General features: G+C 38.7%; 2 protein-coding genes across 4 annotated transcripts in view; both read right to left on the reverse strand.

Moving 5' to 3' along the window:
• Window positions 1-3,823, reverse strand: part of ptena (phosphatase and tensin homolog A) — a 39,685-nt gene extending 35,862 nt beyond the window's left edge. The window contains exon 1 of one of the 2 annotated variants that reach the window (XM_010870118.4): window positions 2,859-3,823. In XM_010870118.4, the coding sequence (XP_010868420.1) occupies window positions 2,859-2,937 (79 nt within the window). In that variant the 5' untranslated portion in view covers window positions 2,938-3,823. The remainder of the gene's footprint in view (window positions 1-2,858) is intronic. The other variant, XM_010870117.4, reaches the window with a different exon arrangement.
• A 5,537-nt stretch (window positions 3,824-9,360) lies between these two features.
• LOC105010649 (bifunctional 3'-phosphoadenosine 5'-phosphosulfate synthase 2-like) lies at window positions 9,361-26,246 on the reverse strand. Of its 2 annotated transcripts, none has more exons than XM_010870114.4 (12): window positions 25,746-26,015; window positions 22,057-22,171; window positions 21,716-21,951; window positions 21,436-21,574; window positions 19,946-20,064; window positions 17,051-17,164; window positions 14,592-14,703; window positions 12,957-13,162; window positions 12,623-12,758; window positions 11,163-11,431; window positions 10,713-10,942; window positions 9,361-10,475 (listed from the first exon to the last, which is right to left on the reverse strand). In XM_010870114.4, exons 1-12 carry the CDS (start codon window positions 25,818-25,820, stop codon window positions 10,334-10,336), a joined length of 1,893 nt encoding a protein of 630 aa, XP_010868416.3. In that variant the 5' UTR covers window positions 25,821-26,015; the 3' UTR covers window positions 9,361-10,333. The 2 variants fall into 2 exon arrangements, with proteins under 2 accessions (XP_010868416.3, XP_010868417.3); XM_010870115.5 differs by lacking the exon at window positions 25,746-26,015 and adding an exon at window positions 26,058-26,246 and having other exon boundaries at window positions 9,363-10,475.
• Window positions 26,247-26,390: the final 144 nt, after the last annotated feature.

Below are 26,390 nucleotides of genomic sequence, written 5' to 3' on the forward strand. Positions count from 1 at the left end.
TCTGTGTTCTCTATGAATGCTGGACCTTACAGTATATTAATGAACAGTGAAATTCAAATTTGCTCTTTCTATTAAGACGTATGTTAACACATCTATCCCTTTTAACATTAGTAATTAATACATTAAGTTGAGCAAATGCGAAATACCTTATTAAACTTAAACTTTATAGCTTACATAAAAAGGGTGAAAAGCAGCAAATAGCATGTATGCTCATTCTTTCAGCATCTCTTAGGGTCTTGGCATAACTAAAGGATGCTAGCAAGGAACACTAACCTATTCTCTACATATTTTGACAGTCTTTTCAAACAGGACTTTTTCCCCCATTCATTTGTAATATTGGTCTACTGCTATGTGAAGTAGACTAATCAGCACCTTCGGCCCAGGGCATGAAATTAAGGGCAGCGTGTTGTCACAGGGACAAAATGTCTGGGAGGGTTCAAAACAGACCGGGATAGTTGTGGGAATATATGCCAGATAAACAAAATGCTACAAGAGAGGTTGCATACGAACATGTTTAAATACATGTCTGAAAGACCACTATATTTAACTTATAAATATATATGAATTATTCACATTACAAAACAGTAATGCATTCCCTCATCTTGGCCATATTTCTGAAAAGACAAAAACACGGAGGCAGAGAGGGCGAGGCACACCTGATACAAGCAGTTTTTATAATATGGTAACAGTAATATATAGCCTAATAAGTAAAAAAAAAAAAAGGAATACAAATCTCAGTTCTGGACAGTACAGGGAGACGTTACACATTCTGATGCCAAAATCTACCCACATTTGGTGGGTGTTAATTTTAGGCACTGCAGACGTGATTGAGAGGATCAAGTATATCAGCGCATAGGTGGTGCCAACATATAGCCCACACCTTGCCTGCTACACTCATTCATTGCAAGAGCTGACTGGGCCGCCTTGTTAACTCCCTACTCATGCTGCACACACACATGACGCTAACTAACACACCTGAATAATCCAACACAGTATGTAGACATTTTGGAACTGTCCACTACTGTTTACGAAATGTCAATATAAAGCAGGGTTGGACAGTATGCAGATTTTCTTATGTCACATTTCTATCCCAGGGATTACAGTATTATCATTGTAGACAAAAAGGCAAAAAAATATATTACAATGCAAAAAAACCTGCATAAGTAGTGAGCAAATAAGGCTAATCAAACTTATTTAAAGGCGTGAGGGGGCGTGATTGATACATGGCCATGTCTATGAGCTGTCCTTAGGCAGGACAGAATGTTGTGTGGTTTCATACAAACGACCATTGCCATGTATTACTAGAAATATAGCACAAATAAAGCACATTGTTTTAACCCTGAAATGGCACATGTTATTCAATAAAGGTGATTGGCTTACAAAAATCAGGAGGGCTAGTTTACATTCAAAAACAAAGACTGAAATATCTGAGGTGGGGCCTTGAGGAGAGGTTTGGAAAACCCAGAGCTAGATAACTACTCATTTTGGAGTTTTTAACCTTTACAAGCAAGTGAACATTCTGCAAATTATCACAAGAGCAGCACGTTTTGGGACAACAATGGCCTGAATCAGTCATGCCTTGGCTTAGCATCCTTCAGCAGGCTAGTGAGATTCTACCAGAACATGACCTAACAAGCACATCAAGCCAAGCCATTCTGATTCTGTACCACAATGCTCAATTAAATAGACATTTCCACTGAAACTGACCCACTTGGGAGATCTTAGAGCAATTTCCACACAACCATGAATGACCTTGCAGGCACCACCACAAGGAGCCCCTAACTCAAGGAACTCCCCCTAAGTCACAAGGCGAAGGTCTTTGACATCGCTACCTCCAACTGAAGACCATCCCTTTGCTATATTGAAATATCCTTGGATACAGTATACTGGCTAAAAGCAATAAAACAGCAAACCATGATAACATTAGCTTCCAGTTTTACAGAAACTGTTCTTTAAAGCAGATTGTGACAAAAACGAATTGCATTACCACATTGCTGACCAACTGTAAACAAGATGACCATTTCAAAACAATATAGCTAGGAACTGCAAACTCCTTTCATGATGTAAATGGTGGGCATTACATTATGTTATGGTATCATAGAAACAAAGTAACACAAAAATACAGCAGCCAGTATTCATCAGGTTGCCCTCACAAGCAGGGATACAAGAAATATTTCCAATTTCAATGTGATTTTGAGTTGTGTTCGTTTCAATAGTAAATACAACCTAACCGATGAATGATTTCTTTCCACTTGTCAAAACGAACTGCACACAGCAAATCCCATATGATACTCAAAAACTGCTTACTATTTTTATTTTAGGCTAATATCACAAACGGTTGCTGAAATTCTGAATATTGGTTAATTTGGACGCGTCGAAACGCTTGACTTCTAGGCTAGCTTATCAAAAACATGGGTCAAAAGGTGACAGCGACAGTATACATCGTTTGTTTTAGGAATAACTATTTTAAAATATTTTTTATAGTACTTAATCAGGTAAAAACTGCTGCTTTTGAATGTCTGAATACTAAAAGTACAGTAATGTACAGTACAATGACTAGCAAGCAACAAGACTTGTTAACTAGATGCGAGTCAGTAGTAGTTAATCAACTGTTAACCAATAAATCAGTTTGGGAAGGTCTACATCATGACTGACATTTATATGTATATGCACATTAAATTGACTGGTCAACCCCCATTTCAAACAGGCGTTTTGTCTTAGCAAATTGCTACTGTCTGTAGTAAGTTAACGTAGCTACAAACATTAGCCATCATCACAATGCAGTTGATACACTAACGCGACTAACTAGCATGAAAATATATCGTTACTGCAGGGATCAGTAGTTAAGAAAAGGATACACGTTAAGTCCAAGTCGAAACCATCTTCTTGGTATCTCCTTTTGTTCCGGCTGACCATTTCTTTTATTATCGCAGCCATTGCAACGGTAACGTTGCGTTGGTGACAGGAGTCTCTTGAGTTAAAATGTATTAAACGTTGTGTTTGCTTTCACCTGCCTCTGGATCACCCTTTGCTCTTCTGATTTAGCAATTTCCGTGTGACAGACTAGAAAAACTAGCTGCGGCTCTGTCGTTGCGGAGGATTAACTAGCTAGAATGGGTCCTGATTTCTGGATCATAAAGACGGGCCTTGCTCTGCTCCTCGCAGGCCCGACTTTCCCCAATTCTGGAATCTGGCTTGAAACTCTCACCTGAAAAATACATACAAATCTCCCCCCTCCAAACCTTGAGGTAACCCCTTGATCTACCGTTGCTGCCGTGATTGACCGGCCAGAGGAGAGAAAACTCTCCGGCTCTTGAATTTGAAGACTAACCTCCGAATAACCAGAAGAGTACTGTATCCACTCAGACGTAGCTAGCTAGCCAGCTTGTTAGCAACAGCAGCTAACAGCCCATTTTAATCCAACAACCTCCTAGCGAATCAACATCTTCTTCGATTTATTGCCAAAATACATGCGAAAAAGTGACAGGCTCCACCGTGCATGTATATTGGCTACAAATATGAAATATATGCACAGAGCCGTTTGACATATATGTCCCTGGGAATCATCTTCTCGCGTTCCTGTCCAGCAGTACTCAAGCTTCCATCATGGCTTCCAACCATCCAACAACGGAGAAAAAAGAAGGTAGAGCAGGCTAGGTTTTTAAAATAAATATCCTACCGCCGCACATAGTTCTAGAGAAAAATATAAAACAGTTTATTCTGTTCAAATACAATGCATTTACATACTCAGAATAACTGTTTAAGTAAATGCATTTCAAATCGGAGTGTATTAACCATGTAGTTTTTTTTGGTAATCAGCAAAATAGAATAGTCGGCTAGTTCTTTTGTTGGCAGCGGAAGGACACAAAAACAGCGCAGGAAAGTCTCTTATCTGTCGAAGTGATCACGTGTTTTTAATTAGGGAAGTTGGCAAAATGTCACTTTTTTGCATTTTAATATCGATTATTTCAGTCTGAATTACATCCTTGTATATTCATCCAATAACACAAGACATACACCATCATTTTAGTATATTATTTCTATGATTCTTGTTTACCTTATTTCACTTATCTATGTGGGCCAATTGAGTCCAATGGAAAGTGACCACTGAGTCAAAAGCAACACCTGTATGTGTGTTTGTGTGTGAGTGTGTGTCTGTCCGTCTGTATGTCTGTCTCAGTACAGCCACCTTTTTAACTTTGTTTAAAAAATATGTATTCATAATATTTATTCTAATAAAAGTCACAATTTGTTTTCTCATGAAGATGGGTGTCAACGTGATTGATGTGAGTGAGGCAGTGGCATCGTTAGGCGTAGTTGTCCGAGGCTATAGCCTCGGATCTTTTATGAATAGCCCCAGATCTGAAATTGACCATTAAAAAAAATGACTACAAAAATAAATAGACCCTGATCTATTCATCTATAAATCCGATCGCGCATTATGTTAATGTTTGCGTATAGTCCGCTAGCATGCGCCTCGAAATCTTCTTCTAGCATGTACATTCAGACCCCTATACATTCTGTCCCGAGGGAGGGGCGGGTCTGAGCCCCAAATGTATTGTGATCCTAGCACCGCCTCTGATGTGAGGTACTACAAATGTGTAATACATTTTCAAATGTATTAGGCAAGGAAGGCACACATTTAAATAGACAGATTATTAAAAACTTCTGAAGCAATGGGAACAAAACAATTGCTGAAAACATTAATATGCCACTTACCACTATTAGAGCAATAATTATGAAGTTCAAAACCAGTGGTAAATCTGCCGATACAACTGCATCTTGCCGCCATGCACAGTTAAGAAGATGGTTTTCGAGACATAGAAAAATCCAAAGGCTATAGATGAATAGTTGCAGAATGTGGTTGCTGCATGTGGTCACCAAGTCTCCAAATCTACCATTAGATGCATCTAATTAGATGCCCATGACTTAACATTCACCATCCATACAGTGACATATAGTGGCAGCATCATGCTGCGGGGATGCTTCTCCCCTTTCAGATGAACATAGATCCCAATAAAGGCCAAAGCAATATTGGAGTGGCTCAAGAACAAAAAGTATACTATTTATGAATTAAATGACTTCATGTGTGCATGCAATTATATAACATTACAAATGTTAAATCTTTGAATAGAAATTACATTTCAGATTGCAATTAAATCAAAAGGATATTTTTGTGTGGCACACAAACTTTGCTTATGACTCTAGTTCTTTGCTTGCTTAGCGATATATTGTCACATAAACCATTTTGTGTACATATTACTTTTAGTACTAATCTGATATCATATTTTTTCCTAACAATCACTTGACAGCAGAGAGCAGTGTTGCATTTTCAATCTTGATATAAGCAGCAATACATGTTCTATTAATCCATGTCATACCAACAACCTTTCATCTTTATCTGATTTATTAATTTATTTGTAGAAGACATGAATAGGTATATAATGTGATCTGATACACAAATAAACCTGGCACCTTGTGAGGCAGCCTTGACTGAGTCAATTCATTTCACCTCCCACATGTCCATTGGTAATGCCTATTGGTCTGCCCTGTACAAATCTTTAATGCGCCAGTGTGCCTGTTTCCATACAGGAAGAGGCAAAGTTTCTTATCTCTTGCCAAAATCTTCAAATGCAGGCCTGTCTTCACAGTTATAGGGACATATGTTTGTGTTGTTAACACAAGGACAGAATCATCTAATAATTTAACCTATATGCATATACAGCTCTGGAAAAAATTAAGAAACCACTGCACCTTTTTCTTTAATTTCCAAAAAAGTTGAAAAGGAAAGTTTTGAGTGAGCTGTATATACAGAGCTGTACAGAATATACAGAATCTCACAAAAAGTGAGTACACCCATCACATTTTTGCAAATATTTGATTATATATTTTCATGTGAGAACTGTGAAAAAATCACACTTTGCTACAATGTAAAGTAGTGAGTGTACAGCTTGTATAACAGTGTACATTTGCTGTCCCCTCAAAATAACTCAACATACAGCCATTAATGTCTAAACTGCTGGTAACAAAAGTTAGTACATCCCTAAGTGAAAATGTCCAAATTGGGCCCAGTTAGCCATTTACCCTCCCCAGTGTCATGTGACTCATTAATGTTACAAGGTCTCAGGTGTGAATGGGGAGCAGGTGTGTTAAATATGGTGTCATCGCTCTCACGCTCCCTCATACTGGTCAGTGGAAGTTCAACATGGCACCTTATGGCAAATAAGTCTCTGAGGATCTGAAAAAAAGAATTGCTGCTGTACATAAAGATATAAGAAGATTGCCAAGACCCTGAAATTGAGCTGCATCATGGTGGCCAAGACCATACAACGGTTTAACAGGAGAGGTTCCACTCAGAACAGGCCTCACCATGGTCGACCAAAGAAGTTGAGTGCACATGCTCAGCGTCATATCCAGAGGTTGCCTTTGGGAAATAGACATATGAGTGTTGCCAGCATTGCTGCAGAAGTTGAAGGTGTGGGGGGGTCAGCCTGTCAGTGCTCAGTCCATACGCCGCACACTGCATCAAATTGGTCTGCATGGCTGTTGTCCCAGAAGGAAGCCTCTTCTTAAGATGATGCACAAGAAAGCCTGCAAACAGTTTGCTAAAGACAAGCAGACTAAGGACATGGATTACTGGAACCATGTCCTCTGGTCTGATAGACCAAGATAAACGTATTTGGTTCAGATGGTGTCAAGCTATACACTCACTATTTTTCATTGTAGCAAAGTGTCATTTCTTCAGTGTTGTCACATAAAAAGATATAATCAAATATTTACAAAAATGTGAGGGGTGTACTCAATTTTGTGAGATACTGTAAGTATAAGGTCTACTTTCTACTAATTACTCCTACATGGTGACTTGAGGCTAACAATTTTTCTGGTGGTGGTAATATTGTGCTGTAGCTCCAACCTCTCAGAAGTCTTCTGCATAGGGGCCACTGACATTTACAAACCGATTGAGTTCTACTGTGGCTCCTTTTGGTAGAACACTGTGGTGTTGATCTCCTGTAAACCAACATTGGTTGAAAGAAAGGAAAGCATTGAACCTAGCAAAGGATGCTAGGCAGCAGTTTAGTTTCTCATCCACTGGGGGCATGCAAAGCAGTGCTACCTCCTCCCCTCCATCTAAAGAACACATCTCCCCAGTAAGCTATGTAAAATCATCAAAACCCAAATCTCTGGCTGAGATCACTCTTAAATGGCCAATCGTTCCCTTCCTCCCTCACCTGTAACACTTAGGACAGCTGAAATCATGGAGGCCGCAGAGTCATTGATGTCAGACTTTTGCAGGAATAGAACCCCTCTCTCAAGTGTATCTGGCTGCAGTCTGCAAATGTGACTGTACAACGTGGGATAAATAAGTGCAGCAGAAGCATCATCCAAGCTAATACACACAAGGAAATAATTTAAGGTTTGGTATAAGAAATGTTAAAGCTGCATGAGCGTCGGCATTGTCCATATTTCTCTGGAAGCAAGCCCTCATTTGCTTTAAAAGGTCTGATTTCAATTTCTGTTTAGGTTGTGCATGTGATGCATTATTTCCTACAACGTTAGGCCTCATGAACATGCCCCTGGAACCAAACTGATAATAGCCCACTCCCAACATACACAAACAACCCTCAACGGACAAATCTATAACCCAATCTATAACCAAATATATTAACCCTTCCCACATACATAACCCTCAAATGGACAAAATCTTGTACCTTACATATACCTTTTGTTATTTTTAGTAATTTATTAATGCACAGTCTACTTTTTTATGCTTAGTCCACTGTTCTTAATTGTTTTTTGTTCCTTTATTCCTTTTGTATTGATTGTTGCACCAATGGCCAGAACAAATTCCTTGTTTGTTATGAAACTTGGCAATAAAACAATTTCTGATTCTGAGAGTGTGTACCCAATGTGTTGTACCCACATGACCGACTAAAAGGGAACCACACACAATCAAATACATCTGCCGATGCTGCATCAATAATATCATTACCATGCAATCTGAACACTTTTGCTTTCTAGTTGTCAGCAGTCACCTTCAGCTACAGCTCTGCCCCTAAAGAACATTACCCTCTGAGTATTGAAGCTGTGTGCAATATTGCTAACATGAGTATTATTATTATTATATTTGTTGTATATAATGCCACAACTACAACTTATATCTTGGTTCCATGTGCTAGCATGTCTTGCTAATGTGTCCCTGTTAATCTATAAACTACTGACCCTGTAAACTACTAACCTTTATTTACTGGATATTGTCTGGTAGAACCCCATTTCCCAAAAAGTTGGGACGCTGCATAAAATGCTAATAAAAACAGAATGCAATGGTGTGCAAATCATTTATCCCTATATAAACCACCAGGTTTACTTTTTTAGCATTACACAACTTTTCCAGTCTTTTGTTGCTTCTGTCCCAACTTTTTTGAAACGTGTTGCTGGCATCAAATTTAAAGTGGGCATATATATATTTTTAAGAAACAATAAAATGTCTCAGTTTCAACATTTGATGTTGTCTTTGGAAAAGAGGTTGTAATTATAACAGGTTTAGTTCACATTCCTTGTTAAATACCTGCAAATTATATTGTCTCCTTCAGTGTCCATCGGACTGGTCTATTATCCTTTGTGTTAGTTACAGTCAGAATAGTATTTTGTAATATCCATTACATCTTACATCTATTGCTTTAATATCATGTTTAAACACTGGATGCTCCCAGGTCATGCCTTTTTGTGTGTATGCTGATTTCCTAATGTGTTTGTTGTGCTATTATGCCCTTACTATTGACACTGTCTACTTTTCTAATAATATTTTCTTCTTCCTACAGATACCACACATGAACGCAGAACCTTGTATTTCTATTTCTGTGGGGAGCAGAAAACTAAAAATGTGCATTCCCTAAGCCTAACTAAACCATAACCTCAATAACATTCATGCCTAAACTTTAAACCTTTACATTTCATTCTGAAACCTAACCCCTAAACTGGACATTGATTTTGTCCTTTTGGGGACTGGCAAAAGGTCCTAATAAGTTCACATATTTCATGTTTCACTATCCCTGTGAAAAGGTCCTAATTTGATTATATTGTTGGGGACATGAGACATAACCATGACCCAGAAATCCATATTCCCTATTACCTAGCCCTAAACCTAACCTAACTCCCAATTTAACCTCAACAACTTTAATGTTTAATCTAAACTGCCTACTGTAGACCTAAAAGTAACTCAAATTCTAGCACTTAGCCCAATTATAAGTATTTCCCTGAAACTAAGTTGATTTCAAAGTTTTACTATATTTCAGGGGATTTCATTTTCCCTACATGTACACATAGATGTGGATCAAACACAAACACACAATCACCCATGTTCAGAACTATTCCATTCTTCCGGCTTCTGTGGAATAACATGTTAACAGCGGTTCCACATGGTTTACTAGCATTATACTACACTGAACATTTCAGAAATATAACCTTACATTTTGGTGAAATTGGTTCTGTGGTCAGAGTGTCATTTTTTGCCAGTTTTGGATTATTGTGCTGCTAGAAGATCCAAAAACCTAGTTTTATTGTAGCCTCCTAGCAGAGGCAGACAGTCAACGATGCAGTGTTTCCTAGACAAGATGCCAGGACATTTGGCAGAAAAACATCTCCACAACATTACATACCCACCAGTTCACAATGGGTACAAACATCCCTCTTTTTATACAAAACCCACCTCTTGTGTTTGATGGCAAAAATCTGAACCTGGTTCCAACCAAAGTTTCAATAATGCTTAGAAACTGGTAAACAGCTGCTAACATTTAGATCTTGTAGAGTTTGTTTAGGGAAGACGTCCAAAAATAGTGCTTTTGTAAAAGTATGAAAACCCCTGACCAATTCTGTCAAATAATTAAATTAGCAATGTTACACTGATATTTTGTTCTGTTTGATATTTTATTGTAAAATGCTGAAAATCAAACTCAATAATTGTGAGGTGATATTGATTTTCCTTCTGGAAATATTTTTAAACAATATATAAAATGTACCTGCAAATAGGAGAATAAAAAAAATGCACATTCAGGCACCCTGAAAAAACTATGAAATCCTAATAATGAATTCCTCTTAAAAGTGAAATCTAAATCCTAGCAACATACCCATCTTAAATAGGCATACTATATTTAGAAAAATTCAGGGACAGAGGGGGACATATTTAAATAGTAAATTCTATTGATTTGAAATCAAATAATGAAATGAAACCAATGACTCACAGATAAAATCAAACAAGAAACATTCAGCCCTTGATAGAGCTCTGGTGTTTGGGTAACTAATAACTGCGTAGGCAGCTGTATAAGTGCTATCTTGGTTACTGATCCTTTTGTAGAGAGCTGTAGAACTCAGTCAGGACCTTCCAGGCCTTGGGTGCCATGAATCCATCGGGGGGATTCTCCCCGTTCCGTGCCAGTTTCCTCATTTTGGTCCCTGAAATGAACTCAAACTCAGCATGCCTGGGAAAGGCAGATGAGGGGAAGAGAGATGGCTGAGTGATTAAGACAAAGACAAATAATAATTATCAATGGCACTTCCTGAAGAGAGATGGCTGAGTGATTAAGACAAAGATAAATAATAATTATCAATGGCACTTCCTATTGATAACATTCCCATTTCCCACCACAGGCTTGGTAAAAAATAATCTGTAAATATGTATTACAAAAGCCATAATCAATCTTTCACATTTTGCTCACCGATCCTTGTCATAGAAATCCATGGCCTTCTTGGTCTTGTTGTAGGCGGCCACTCTGAAGGGGATGATCTCTACCGAGGTGAGGCCTGGGGCCATGGTGAGTACCTTACGCCCATGCGTGGGTTCATACATGTCCTGCTTGGTCTCTGGGTGGGGCATTCCCGCTGGGTCCCGACCCACAATGTAGAAGTTAGCTCCAGCAATCATCCGGGCCCTGCAGTGCCATTGTACCTGAGGAAAAAACAAAAGGGGATTCACATTACAGTGTTAAACCCTTTTAGCGCTACTAGGCTAACGCATTAGGCTATTCACAACTCTAGTGTTGTCACGCGACAACATAGGGGGATTTATTCACTATAACGGACTAAATACTGCCTAATGCCCCCAGCCATATAAACATGAAACACTGAACATAGAGTATGGATGTGTTGATGGCTTCATTGAGCTGTACCTCTGTGGGTCCAGCGTACATCATGGGGGAAGGGAAAATAGCCACTATGCTGCTTGTTGGGTCCAATACCCCCTCTTCCAGTACTGCAGCATGTTGTTTCATGCGCCAGTCCAGGGGCACGTCGTCATCTTTGGTCCATCCCCCCAGTGGGTGCAGCAAGAGGACAGGTCTCTTGTAGCCCCGATCCAGGAGCTGTTGCTTGGTGTGATGCATCAATAGGGCATGACCGTTATGGACCGGGTTACGCAATTGAAAGGCAAAGACGGCATCTGGTGGTCATGAAGAATAGGAGAGATACTGAATTTAAAGGGATAGTTGGTCTAAGTAATATTTGGGCGGAATTCCCCATACTGTGCATTGTCTGAATACCATGGTGTCGTAAAGCACAAAAAGCCACCCCAGCCTCGGAGCATAACTGGCATTGTCAAAATGTATGAGTGGAAAAGCTAAAACATGAGCTATAACAAACCTACTTCTTCAAAAACACTAACAAACTTCAATGTAGTTTGCTTCCAATCAAACAAACTGATGAAGTTATATTCCCTCCAAGCATGTTGCAATTTTTGTGATAAAATTATTGTTCATTTGCAAAGATACTTCCCATTAATGTTCAATTCATATTTATTTCCTGCCCCAAGGGGAACTTTCTACTTGCATCACTTCGTAACTTCCAATGGCTGTGGCTGTTAGAGAAATAGTGTCTGTTCTCAGTAGATAGAATGCAGTGGCTATTTCAACACAATGTAATTTAAAAAATATAATTACTAATGCAACAAATAACTAAACCTAGTCTTCGCTCTCAATGCAGTTTTTGTTAAAGCAGTCCAACTCTTTCAGTTCATGAATTCTGACAATGCTAATGAAGCAAAATATAGCATTACATTTTAAATACAGTTCTAAATAATTACTTATTATGGATTGTGATACTATGGGCTTTCAGACACAAACCAGCTTAGGGGAATTTCAAACAAATATGATTTATACACTAGTGGTTGTAAGGAACCTGTACTTGGTAACCTGAGGAAAAATCAAAGATAATTTCTAGTCTGTGTCATTTGCATTCTGTTTACTTATTGTTCAAGTCAACATAATATTTGAGCCCACAACAAAAACAAATATATACATTTTACGCATGTTTTTATGTATTAATAACTATACATTTAATTTGTGGATAAATAAATGAACCATGCATAGTGAAATGTTGCTCATACTATCTTTCTTCAAAGTTGCACACAGAATTGTTTATATTTATCATGCAAATGTAATTTACCATGGTCATTATTGCATCAGGTCCTTAGTCAAGTGTGTTTTTCGAGAAATCAGAAAAACACAATTGCTTTAGCTATTCATGAACTTTAATTTAATGAGACAAAATGTAAAAATAATAATATTTTATCAAATGTGCCATTACTATATTTGTACTTGTCCCATCCAGTTTTAGTAGAATAATGTTTTGTAACCTGCTTTCATTTCTTTAAACTTCTGCTTGAGCTCTAGTGGAGTGAAGCGGTATTGGTCCAGGCCATCATTCCATCTGATTCGCCCCAGCACCTCCAGGTCACCACCTACCAACCAATCACCTCCCTCCATCACCATCTATAAAAGGTGGTTATTGTTGTAGTAATATGAATAAAAAACCCAATATATTTTATTTAAAGGATATCGATGGCATGTCACAAAATTAAACTTGAATTATAACTTTCAATACCTTGAGCTCTTAGAATTGGCAATCACAAGAATTTGCACAATGTTTCTTAATGGAAATATATATGAAAATGTGTAGTTCATCACAACCTTAATGTATGGGTGCTGAGAGCAGGTAGTGCCCCACTGACGGGCACATCGCTCTTCCTTGCGATGCTCGTAGAATTCTGGCTGTCTCAGAATGGCAACGCATGTTCCCTGGAACTCCAGAGCTAGCGCTTCACAGCCGTCCAGCCTCTGCTTGGCCTCCGTGGTAACAGGCAGGACGATGGGAATGGCCTGGTTGATGGTTCCACCTGAACAAGGGAAACGTGTAATGACCGAGGCCAGGGTTTGTGCTGACCATGTGAAAAAACCAAGGGAAACTCAGGGCCCTAGTTTTTGGCTAAGGTAGAAAAACAATAAGGGATGACAATGTCATATCCATCTACTGTCCCCAGCTTTACTGGCTAAGTATTGTTAGGTGTGCACACCTGTAAGGCAAAGCACAACTCAAAATTCCTTACATACCCCTTATTAGTTATTCAATTTTCCTGTTCAGATGCTGTTTACATCTGTAACTATAAACTTTTAAAATCTGCACAGGTTAACATGGATTTAAATTGGAACTATGTAAGTACCAGGCATATTTGCTATTCAAAACGGCCATACTTGGAATTAAGCTATGTTACCAACTTTAAAGTTTCAAGGCTACTGTATTCTAACTTGAAATTCAATTCAATGTCTATTAGTGATAAACTATTGGAACTATTGGAATTTGCTGAATTACGACACCACTAACTAACAACAACTCTTGAACCGTTCAACCAAAATTAATCAATTATATGTTTCACAAGTTTAGACAATCTCCACTCAAAATGTTTAAAAGCTTAATTGGCTATGACTACTACCATAACTACAGTAGCATAAATGAATCCACTAACAGTACTTTATTTCTTGAACTGTTTAAGCTAGAGACACAAAACAAAGTTTGTTTAATATATTTAGCGTATCCCAAAATCTAAATTAAGCTTTTTAAACGTAAACAAGCTGGCAAGCACACCGCATTTACTTCTGTATATTCATTTTCTAGTTATTAAAACTTCTACCCCCTCAGTAAGCTGAAACTCCATAAACCTTGATTGCAATGTGTTTTAGAAGGTGACAGAAATGACAGTTTATCACGGGGACTGAGCACCATGCCATCCAGGACCTCTACACCAGGTGGTGTCAGAGGAAAGCTTGCTCATTCACATATATTATGTGTACACACACACACACACACACACACACACACACACACACCTGTCTTAGGACCTGAGACCTAACTCTGAGCCAGAAATCCATGTTACCTATTCCCTTGCCCTAAACCAACCCACCAATCCTAAATGGATGAACCATTTAAAATTTATAGCACATTTTGTACGTTGCAGTCATAGTGTCCCAGACTGACAGTTTGCACTTCCACCCCATTGTTGTATCATTTAAAATCCTAACTGCTTGAATACAGAGCAAAAAATAAAAAAATAAATCCCCCTGTCCATATACTTTTGGAGTTCACTGTATAAATACATATATCTGAACTACATCATACTCCTGCACTTGGACTTTAATCAAGTTATTGTTATTTGTTATTGCTATTTTCCTAAAATGTTTATTTTTGTGTTTATTCGTTTTCTATTCCTATATTTTACTTTTGAACTGCTCAGTTAACATTGGATTTTCATAAACGTTTGTGTTTTTTACCGTCGAGCAGGCAGCCAAAATGCTGCACCTGGAGGAACTCCCTTTCCCTCATGAAGCCCTTCAGTGGGGTGGCCCAGCCCTCAGCCAGAACCTGCAACCACTGGAGGTCCAACTAAACAGCACAGGCACAGGAGACAATATGTCACACTTTTCAAGAATCAGTTAAATAACAGTCAATCATTTCCCTTGACAGCTTAAATGTAATAAATATTGGCAGCCACTGTATAGAGTTCCACAGGAGAAAAGTAAATGACAAGGAGTTCATTTGAGCATGATAACTGTTTCTTTACACTTCCAACCATTGTGCTAATGCTCACAAAGCTACAACCAACATCATTCAGGACGGTAATCATCTCATGTGACTCTGGGAAATAAAATACAGGACATCTCTGCTAAAATCCCAAACTATGTCTATACAAATATGAGACAAAGTTAGAATATTACTGTCCATACATTTTTCCTACTAACTATTTAGTACTCTTTGACAAAAACAATGGATATCTGTGGCCCTAAGTGGTGCAAAGTTGTTTGAAAACTATTCAAAAGGATTCACTGCTACATAGCTGCTAAAGGCGCCTCCACCAATAATGGATTCTGGGGTGTAAAGACATATGCAATCCATACAATATGTTTGAACGCATTTCCTTGTAAGAATTTAGGAACTTTCCACAACATTATTTAATCTGTTAGATACTGTTTGAAAGCAAAAAAAATTGCAGACTGTGCCAGGGGAGGCTAGACTTGATCTGTGATTTAAGACAGCTCAGTATACAAACAGTAGCTATAGCATCAAACAAACAAGTCAGGACCATCAGATAACAGTCAATATAAAATGGGTTGGAATGTATGAAGATACAAGAACACGGGTCAAGTGAAATCAGACTGTTGAGGCAGGAAAGCTTGAGGCAGGGAAAAGGGTAGTTCCAGTCTGAAATAAAACCAGCATTTGTTTTAGTATTAGTTTTAGCAGCATTAGGTAGGAGATGTTTGGACAGAGGAGTGGTTCTTTCAAAGTCAGGAATATGAAAGAATGTAATGGTACCTATTGTCTGAAACATTAAACCAGATTAAAATGTCCTCCTCAGCTCGATATAATATGTAAAATAGATAAGAGTTGATCATTGACCTTTAATTTGGTGTTGTCAGAACACTGACAACCTAAAACTGAATAAAAAAGACCTCATGTCAACTCTGATGACATAAGAGATACTAGGGGAAAGGTTTTATATTGTACTTTACCTCTGGAACAAGGTCTTAAATGTACCAGGTAATTTCAAACTGCAAATGAGTGTGTGGGTGAAGTGGTCAGAGAAAGTATTATATAATCACATACCTCAGATTACAGGGAACATTGCTTGATGTGAAAGTCAACATTATGCAAATAGAATGATGGTAATCAGACGGTTTTATTAGTAAAGCGCCATGTTGAATGGAAAGCTTATGGCCAGCCTATTAAAAGTCTAGATTACAAATTATCATGGTCATTGAGACAGAGATACACCAGTGGAGCATCATGGGGGAATAACAATTAAGACCAGTGGTGTGTTAGGAGAACCAATTTAGGAGAAGCAGATGAGAACTCATTCATGGATTTTTCCTGTAACAAAAGCACTTTCAAATTGGACTTGAGTTAGTGACCTAAATGTGACTGAGCACAGATCTGTTTAGTGGAGAGATGTCTATTGTACTCTTTAAACGTTATACTTCCACTCTGTATAGAGTTAGTTAGTCAGAGGACATTATAGCCTGGTTTTGAAAATGATTTACCTGTTGGTGTACAGTAGTATATTATGAATATTCTGGTCTCACCAGATTTAAAAATAAACTACACAAGCTGCTTTCTGACAATTGCATCTGCTGAATCCCCCCAAAATCACTATATGCATACTGCTGAGTCTAGTGTAATATTATAATTACTGGTCTGTTCTTCTTATATATTGTTTATTTATTATATTCTATTTCTTCATTTATATTTTACTGTATTTACGTTGCTCTGTGTACTGTCCTCTCTTCAATGCCTGGGGCCAGGTCGTCGCTGAAAATGATGTGTTCGCAATCGACATACCGGTTTAAATAATGGTTAAATAATAAATAAATAAATATTCAGTGATGTGGTGAAAGTGAGACGAATCACACAGCAAGAGTGTACCAAGCTGTAACTATGAAAGAAGGACCTAGTGAGGAAGATATGGCGTGGGAACATTTACTAATCTAAAGGTGGATAGGAGAAGTCTTATTGGCCGGGGTGTGAGGGATTTGTTTTCCGTCTTGTCACTTTTTTGCCCATGTGTACTATTGCTACATATCTAGAAGATTTTTCCTCAATAGACGTGTAAATAGAACATATACTACAATCAACGACACAGAGAGATGAGAGGCTATAGTGAGCACAAATATTGATTCACGGCTATTTGGATCGTGCAAAAAAGATTCAGATTGCTAGTAAAGACTTATGTTACCTTGGTGATACTGATGATGGGAAGTTGGCTAGCGCTGGACTGAGCGAGCTTCAGCTTGTTGTCCGGAACAAAGAGTTCATTAACCTCCTCAGTGATTTCTCTTGGAACAATATTCTGCACAATTACAATGAAAAAAGAAACTAATGAGAGGATGACAAGGGGCAGGTGATGCATTTTTCTAGGTTTGTTTTGCCTCTTTTGACGTTCGTTTTATTTGGTGTAATTTCAGTAGATTCTCCTCCAGAGCAACTTACAGTTAGTGAATTGTTGTCAAAAAAAGGTTGCTGTAAAATACACAAAATTAGTTCTGATTTGTCTGCCATGGCTCATGTCCCTGCTTCCTTGTTCACTGTGTGCAGATGTGTGAAGATTCTACCGCAGGTCTTGAGAATCATCTTTGGAAAATGGCAAACATGTTCCAACTACTACCAACAATATTGCTGTCTAGCACTTTGATGCCATTGAGAGGGAATGCTACCATGCTTACTCTTAATGATCTAATCTATAATTATCAATAATATAGTGGTATACATTATACCAATAAAGACTGATATCATCAAAGATTCCTTTCCTGACTTGGATAAAAACATATTTTAATGAAAAAACTAAAAAGGTTACATTTTGGATTTAGTCAGAATGCTGGAAGGAAGTGGAATATATTTTAGGATGTTTGACATGGCTTGCCTGGAAAGAGTCGAAAAAAGAACAGGCGAGGTATTCATCAATATTCAATAAGAGTCTAATGAAGCTAATGTTACTAATTTAGTTTAGTTAATATTAGAAGCAAAGTTACATAAAGCTCACTAAAATTTCAAATGTCTGTAGTGTAGAATTAACATTATAATGAGCCATTTTTATGTTAACTATACCAAACTGTATGAATTAGGATCATCTTTGTTCATTGATAAACTTCTTAATGTGAGGTAGTACATAGTGAACTGTATGCTCTGTGTTGTAACAACCATGCGATTGATATCTTAGTGTTCTGTTTGCATGGCTGGTTACAACCTACTTATAACTAACTGGGTAAAACTCATTCAGCATCATTTACTTGGTGGCTAAGTTAGTTAAACATATTTTTGTTGAGATGTGAAACTTCTGGTTATATCCATCACCCCAGTTCTCTAACAATATGAGTGAGGTATCTAAATATGGGATATGCCCCCATCTAATTAGTCAAAAGCTCTGACTAATTAGATGACTCGAAACGTATACAATACCCTCCATAACAGTTTGGACAGTAATTTCAAAACCAATATTTTTGCTGTACACTCCAGGCATATAAAAATATTCTTTAAAAGATTAATGAGGCATAAATATAGACTGTCACCATTTATTTCTGTTTTAGCACAAATGTTTTACCAACAACGAATAACAGCACTTCTAGAGTTCCATCCTCCCATGTCTTGCAAGCATAAGTATCAGGCCATCACAACTTAAAGCTAATGTAAGAAGTCTAAAATCTAGCATTTAGTCACAAATCCCATGCATGCTATAACAGTGGTGAGTTATTTGACATGTTTTACCAAGCCATTACTGAAGTAATTTTGAGCTGTTGCTTGTTTTGGGGAGATTCTGACTACAGTCTCCTCTTCAGCATGTGAAGAGCATGCTTTATCATATTTAAATCAGGAGATTAACTTGGCCAAGCTAATACTTTCCACTATTTCCCCCTGATGAACTCCTTGGTTGCGTTGACAGTGTGTTTTGGGAAATTGTCCTGTTGTAATTGTGAAGCATGGCCCAATGTGTCAGGTGGCATTTTCTTGTACATTTGTAGCCGAGATGCTTCTTGTAACGTTGAAGCATGGAGGCAGGACAGATTCACAGGGAGAACAGAGGACGTTTAATAAAATAACTAAAACTTAACAGAAACAAAAAAACACAAGACAAAAGAAAACAACTGTACAAATTGGGTGTTAACAAACAAAGACAAGACGCACTAGATAAGAAGGAACTTAAATAGGGACAGTGATCAGGAACACAGCTGAGGGCAGTAACAGCAAACAGTTTTCCATGCTCCAAATGAGGGAGAGAGAGCGTTGGATCTCACTGGCATGGCATCTGTGCTAGGACGTGAGACTTCTGTATACTTCTGAATTATCTGCTGCTTCTGTAATTCATTACTTCATCAATAAAGGTAAGTGAGCCCACTCCAGAGACAGCAATGCATGGCCATGCCATGATACTACCATCACCTTGCTTCACAGATGAGGTGGTTTGCTTTAGATCATCTGCAGTTCCTTGTTTCTTGCCCACTTTTGCCTTCCCATTACTTAAAGGTTCACCTTCATCTCCCTCGTCTCCGTCCATAAAACGCTGTTCCAAAACTGTACTGGCTGATCTCTTTACTGTTTAGGAAATTCTAATCTGGCCTTTCTGTTCCTTGTTGTTGCGAATGGCTAAAGACACCAGCTGATTCTTTCTTTTTCACAACATTCCAAACTTTTGATTTGGCTATGCCAAACCTTTGTGTTATGGTCATATTGAGTTCCTCTTTTAGCATCCAAATCGCTTGCTCTTCTTTCATAGACAGCTCCTTTTGTGTTAGACTGTACCTACTGTACACCAAACTCAGACTCCAAAGGCAAGAGCAAAGGATAGAACTGAGACAACACATTGAAAGCTCTTTCATGTGTGTACAATCAATGCAACAGGAAACATGTGATCAATTAGAAACACCTCTCTGCCAAATGTCCATATACTTCAGTATATAAATATACAGTACTGTTATTCTTAGTTGGCAAAACACTGATGTTGAAACAGCCTGAAATAAAAGGTAGTGAACTTGTGCCTCATATTCATTATATTTTCATATGCCTTATGTGTATAGCAAAACAGCAATCTTGACTTTACTGTTCAAATACGTATGGATAAGCTGTCGGCCATGTTTACCTGTTCTCTAAGGAGGTCCACCAACAGCTGGACGCACTCATTCACTGAGATCTCTCCTGTTTTCAGCACCAACTCAGCAGCTTCGGGCCGCTCGTACCCTGAGTCTATTCCAGTGAATCCTGAGAATGCAGGTACAGTGAACTCCTAATGTATTTGGACAGTGACAATGTTTTGGTATTATTTGGCCCTGTATTCCAGCACATTGGATTTAAAATGGTACAATGACGATGGTGTTAAATAGCAGACTGTCAGCTTTAACGTGATGATGTATAAATCCATATCAAAATTACAGCACGTTTTGTACATACCCCCCACCCACATTTTAGAGTGCCAATTGTATTTGGACAGTTTGTAACATTGCTCTTCCTGCAGGAGTGTTTGTTAGCATGATTATTGCATGAACAAGAGAGCTGTCTAGTCATGACTTCAGCCTTTGCATTTGGAGTCTGTTGATGGTGTCTGACAACATGAGGAACAAAGTGCCATTGCAAGTCAAGCAATGACATTACACAGATACATTAGAGATGGCCAACATCTTAGACATGCCAAAATCAACTGTTTTGGACATTTATAAAAAGAAAGAAAGCACAAACTACCTGGTAATCCAAGGAACATCTCAATAGTAGATGACCAAAAAGGGCTCACAATAATGAGCCCTTATTGACTGATCAGGGACTGACTGATCAGGGACTGACTGATCAGGGACACTCTCTAGGAGGTAGGTAGGGATGTGTCAGCCACTACCATCCGCAGAAAACCTCACCAACCAATATACAGAGGCTGGACAGCAAGGTGGAAAAATTTTCATCAAAAATCAGGATGGCCTAAAACATACTTAAGAGTTCTAGAAAAATGTACTGTGGACTGATGAAAGATCAACATTAAGGCAATAGGAAAGTTTGAACAAACAAGAAATAAAAACTAGGCAAGCCTTGTAAGACCCGGCCATGAGTAGAAGTGATTGTGATGAACAAGGGCATGGGATTGAAGAGCAGCTATTTATGAGCCATTGTCAGTTTTTTTGTGAGAAGTGGCCAATACTCTGTCGCTGTGCTAATCCAAAACATAGTGTATGGAATGCCATTTGCGAATCAAAAATTTACATTTAATGTGTCAAATTAGAAACTGGCCAGATTGGATATCTGGTCTCCTCTCCCCTAAAGATCGAAATGTGAGTGTGTATGCAATGGCAGTCCTTGAGCATTCCATGAGTTCTGAAGCATTTTGGTGAGGACAGGATTTGTTGCTCTCTTGTCTCTCCCCAGCCTGCATGTACTTTTTGCCTGCAAGCGTTTCCCATTAAGTTTCTGCCATAAAAAAAGTCCCCCCAAATATATAAGCTTTCTCAGTCATTAGAAATTATTTTCAAAAAGTTTATTCATTCATATATAAATGGGACTGATGTTATTTTCCTTATATATTTCCCATATAAGTGATATATTGATGTTAGGAAACTCAAATGTAAATAACGGTCTAAAATGAGTATGTACCTTTGATCTCTCCAGCACGGGCTTTTTTGTATAGTCCCTTCACGTCACGACTCTCACACACCTCCAGAGGAGCATTGATAAAAACCTCAAAGAAGGGTAGACCAGCACCCTCAATGATCTTCCTTGCATCATCACGGTCCTTTTGGGAAGAAATTGATTATCAGAATTCTGTCTAGTATACTTGATATATGGCATGCATTTTAAACCCGAACGCTCTCTACATAACACAATACCCCAATACCAACCAAATGGTTAGACACCAGAACAAATGACCCCTGACCTTAGCGTAAGGAGAGATGAAGCTGGTGATGCACACGAGTCCAGCGTCTGCAAACAGCTTGGCCACCTCTGCAATGCGTCTGATGTTCTCCTCTCGGTCAGTTGCTGTGAAGCCCAGGTTCTTGTTGAGGCCGTGGCGTACATTGTCCCCATCCAGTGAGTAGCATGGGATACCATGAGACACCAGGTACTCCTCCAGTGCAAAAGCTATGGTGGTTTTCCCAGCACCAGACAAACCTGGGTCGGACACATAGAACATGTCCTGGTGACATTAGCCAATGATCAACAGTAGCGACATGTAATAGTGACAACACAGAGTATTGGCCATTGTTATCAGTTTACCTGTTAGCCAGACAGTGCAGCCTCTGAAGCCCCCTCTGTTTCCCACCACCTGGCCTCTCTTGCTCCGGCTCACATGGTGGGGCTGGAACACTACATTGGTGGATCTGTTTAGATCCTGAGAGTAGAAGACACAGTAGAACATCATTGATGTGTGGCAACAACAACTAGTCCATATTCGTTCTCTTTAATTTCCATTCAGGAAAAAATACAGCACTTTTTTCCCAATGTAATGAAATCCCATCAATTCATTAAAACATTAATGTGAAGAGAAGAATTTAGTTTTGACTAATCTCTGAGTCAGTGGCCACATTGATACCATAACCTGTATTTCGCCATGTCCAATTGTATCTATGGCCTTGTGACTTCTCAGCAACTCCCACTAGGTTCATAACTACAGCAAGTCTTCCTTATGAACAATCGATTAAATTCACTTTTAAACCAATTTTAATGACATTATTTATAGACATGGAGCTACAACCGTATTAAGCTCCTAGACGCAATCAGTCACAATGCACTACGATTTAATACTGGTGATGAGATCACTACACAACACTGTATTTTGAAATACAATGTAGACTGTTCCTCTTTACATGTTTATAGATTGACTCATAGCACGCTTTCTGTATGCAAAGCTCTTTTTCAGTAATTACCACATAACCTCTCATCTCTATTAACCTGTAAAAGCATTTCCCACTAGAGACAACCCATCGACTGGATCACCTATTGTTACCTTCAGTTTCCACTATGCTGAGAACGTTTTTATGCACTGAGCTTGTGGAATCATATACTGTACAGAACACATTGAAGCAGATAGAGCTAGTGCTTTTGAGACAATTCCAAACATTATTTGTAGAATGTCTGGGGAGTGTTTATGTTTCTTTTTTTATGATTCAAAGATTTGGTTTTTATTGCTATTTTTCCCTTTCTTTATGATATGTTTATTTTCTATGTTCTATTCTTGTATATTTTCACAAGTTGTTTCTGTAAATGTACGTAGGGTACTCCTGAAAAAGAGGCAGTGGGTCTCAAGAGGTCCTCCCTGCTTAAATTAAGGTTTCGATCATAGTGTAGGCATCAGCACAAAGCTATATTGCTTTTTACACACTCTTCCAGCAAGGAAGTCATGCTGGTCAAAACATGAGGGCATGCTCACTCACCTGATGACCTCAGCCCAAGTGAACTTTGAAAGAAGCTGGAGTGCTATGTAGGCAATACCTTCTTGCCAATGTTCATTTTGGCAGGTATTTTAATCTCAATTAGTTCGACATTGCATCACGCTACTAAAACTCTGGACATCAAGTCAACAGTAAATTATCATTATTAAGGCTTTCTGAATCATGATGAAAGTAATACGTTAAATATCTTAAATATTAGTTCTTTAATAATATACAAATAATGCAATGACTACACTGTGATTAAAATCACTGTCATAGTAGTTTGTCATTTCAGTGGAAAGTACCTCTACAGTAACTGCCATACTGTGCATACTCAAATAGCCTTGTCCAACTACTGTACACTGCTTTTTTCTTGCTACTCTGCGGCTGCAAGCTAACAAATGTCATTTAGTGTGACAAGAAGGCCAGAGCTCAAATCTGCTAATGTTCTTTTTTATTCACAGCAGAATATTAATAGTCATAAATGGACAACTTCTGGAAAAGCATTATTCCTGCAAGACATACTGTATGTATTAAAAGTTAAACATTTGCATACACTGTTAAACTGTTCCCAAATCATAATTTAAGCTTACACATTTAATTTAAGCCGCAAATTGAAATATACAAACTCACAGGATTTTGGCAACAAACATGAATCAAGAGTCAAACTAAATAAAATAATGCCTGGTTCATGAAACATTATATGAACCATTGTAAATTGAACTGTGAATAGGCCCCTGCAGAATTAGTCAGACTGGGACTATCTGTGGCAGGCTGGATGGACAAGGCACTGTTGGGTGCTGCTTGCCCCCCCGCCCCCAGGGACAGAGAGACAATGTGGCTACTGTGCTCCCACTAGCCCAGCGATGATGTGGCAAAACAAGAGCCTGCCTGATATGCACCTCCTCATCTACCTCCAGTTCCTCTTGTGCCCCTGACATTTCCTACCAGAGCCTACTCCCAATAAAATTATCCCAGTCCTTACACTACCCCACCCAGTGTGGGTTACACAAACAAACTCCTGTCATTTACCATAGCAGGGCCCCAACACCCACACCACAGACAGACAGCCTTATATAAGCAAAAGGCACTCTCTCTCTGGTCTCTCTCTCAACATCTCCTACCACACACCAGAGCGACCAGCCAGCCACTTTCTCACACAGAAGAGGGTTGTGAAGAAAACTCCAGGTACACTAAGTGCAGTCTCTCAGGTGGATAGAGGCAAAAGTGTTCCATGAAGATTTACAACAAATATCACAAAGTATTCTTTTTTTTAAGACAGAGAAATGCTTTACAGTTGTCTGTGTGTTCCACGTGCTTCCACGTAGTGAAGCTATGAGATTGCAAATTCAAGTAGTGAAATAATGGGATAATTTTTCACCTCAACGATGACTTTCAAATAATTCAGAGGTTAAATGTCTACAGAGTAACATAGGGCTATAACCATATTAGCATTATTTCCCAATAATTACCTACAGTCCTAAGCAGATAAACGTGGTCAAATTAACAGTACCATTGATTGAACCCAAGCAAACAACCAACACCAGATCCTAGATGTTGCCATTATTATATTTTCAACATGAATACTGCAGAGTAAAACATGTAACACAGGTCATGTTAGAAAAACCTAGACTAGACGGTAAAAGGAGTTTTAGACATCCAAGCCATTCAGCTTTATGAGGGTATGTTCACTTACCAGACAACCTCAGTTAGCTATGTAGACCCTCAAGCCTCCTGATGGAGTCGCTAGTGCACAAGATCAGGAAATCACTGGCGCATGGGCCCCCAGATCTTGTGCCCCCACCCCACACCCTTGCTGTGGCTGCGGGGGTTTCCTGTATGTCATGCCACCTCCAGCGATGGGAGAGCAATTCAATTCACATAGGTGCTCCCCTCCCCCATGGAGAATATGCAGACTACAGTGGTCCTCTATTACTTTGTTGGTACTGCGTGGAACACATAACGGCAGGATTGTGGGTTCCACTCCTGGCACCCACACGTAAAAAAGTGTATGCATGACTACATCGCCTCCGATAAAAGTGTCTGTTAAATTGCATTTTATGACTATTATCGACACTGGGATACACATTTCCCTGTGTACAAAGAAATGGTGTTATTATTTGGTTTTTGTTTACTGTACGTTTTTTGTGCCACGCAAACTTAATCATCACTTCCTCAACAGTAAAGAATTTTCAACTACTTCATAAGGTTTTTAAAAAATATATAAATATAAAGTCTTCATTAAGGCTAGCACTGAGGACCTTCACAAGTTAAATCAATTAAAAGCCATAAGAATAGTGCTGTGACACTCTTTATACGTATGGTGAAACTCATAGATAATCACTGGGGCACGCCGCCCCGTTGGAATCTCGACACCTTACATCAATAGGTCCATTTGATGAGGTCTCTGTGGAGTAAGTACTTATTGTAAAGACTTCAGTAAGGCTTTAATTATGGCTCACTCTAATGTGTGCACATTAAATGAATTAAATTATTTCAATACTTTCCCAGAATATTTCAATAGATCCCACTTACCTGTATCACACGACTGATTAGTGACAATGACACTCCAATTGATTGAAGAATTTTAAGTATAGCCAACCACTGCATCTTCAATCTGACCTCTATTTACAATCATTGATAAACATGTTCCAAAAACATGTTCTCCACATAAATCCGATTATGTAACTCATCAGGACAAGTATAAAGTCCTACGCGACCGCAGAAACACACGTGTCGCACACAGCACAGTTTAAGGTGCATAAAGCCATTATGTATGCATGCTATTAGACAACTTTCTAAATAAATGACAATATGGTGCTCTAAGAAAATCTATACAAGCCTTACCGTCGGCAGCTTTTTGAGATTCGACATCGTGCCAAACCCTATGGACTGTGGACCTTGAGAGTTTATCGACTCTGACAACCTTTAGGAATGGGTCGTTTCGATGATAGTCATTGAAGGACACGGTCTTATAAATGACCACGAAGACACGTAGCATTTTTGGACCGGCCCAGCCTCCAATCCTCTTCCAGAATTAAGAAACCTGCATAATCATAGTGCCGATTTATGAAAAATAATCTGCCTGGATATACCAGATTGTAGTTTATTTATATAGCTAGGATAAGTGCGGCTGCCGGCAATACACCACGCCTGTTGAACAATGCGGTGACTGGGGAC

The sequence above is a fragment of the Esox lucius genome, chromosome 6, assembly GCF_011004845.1.
Source record: "Esox lucius isolate fEsoLuc1 chromosome 6, fEsoLuc1.pri, whole genome shotgun sequence".
Lineage (NCBI taxonomy): Eukaryota > Metazoa > Chordata > Actinopteri > Esociformes > Esocidae > Esox > Esox lucius.

Coding starts and splice junctions, on each gene's coding strand:
- LOC105010649 (XM_010870114.4), bottom strand. CDS start 25,820: ATGCAGTGGTTGGCTATACTTAAAATTCTTCAATCAATTGGAGTGTCA. Junction 21,575..21,715: donor TCATCTCTCCTTACGCTAAG/GTCAGGGGTCAT, acceptor TCTTCCCAAAAG/GACCGTGATGATGCAAGGAA. Junction 12,759..12,956: donor CTCAGCACCCATACATTAAG/GTTGTGATGAAC, acceptor CACCTTTTATAG/ATGGTGATGGAGGGAGGTGA.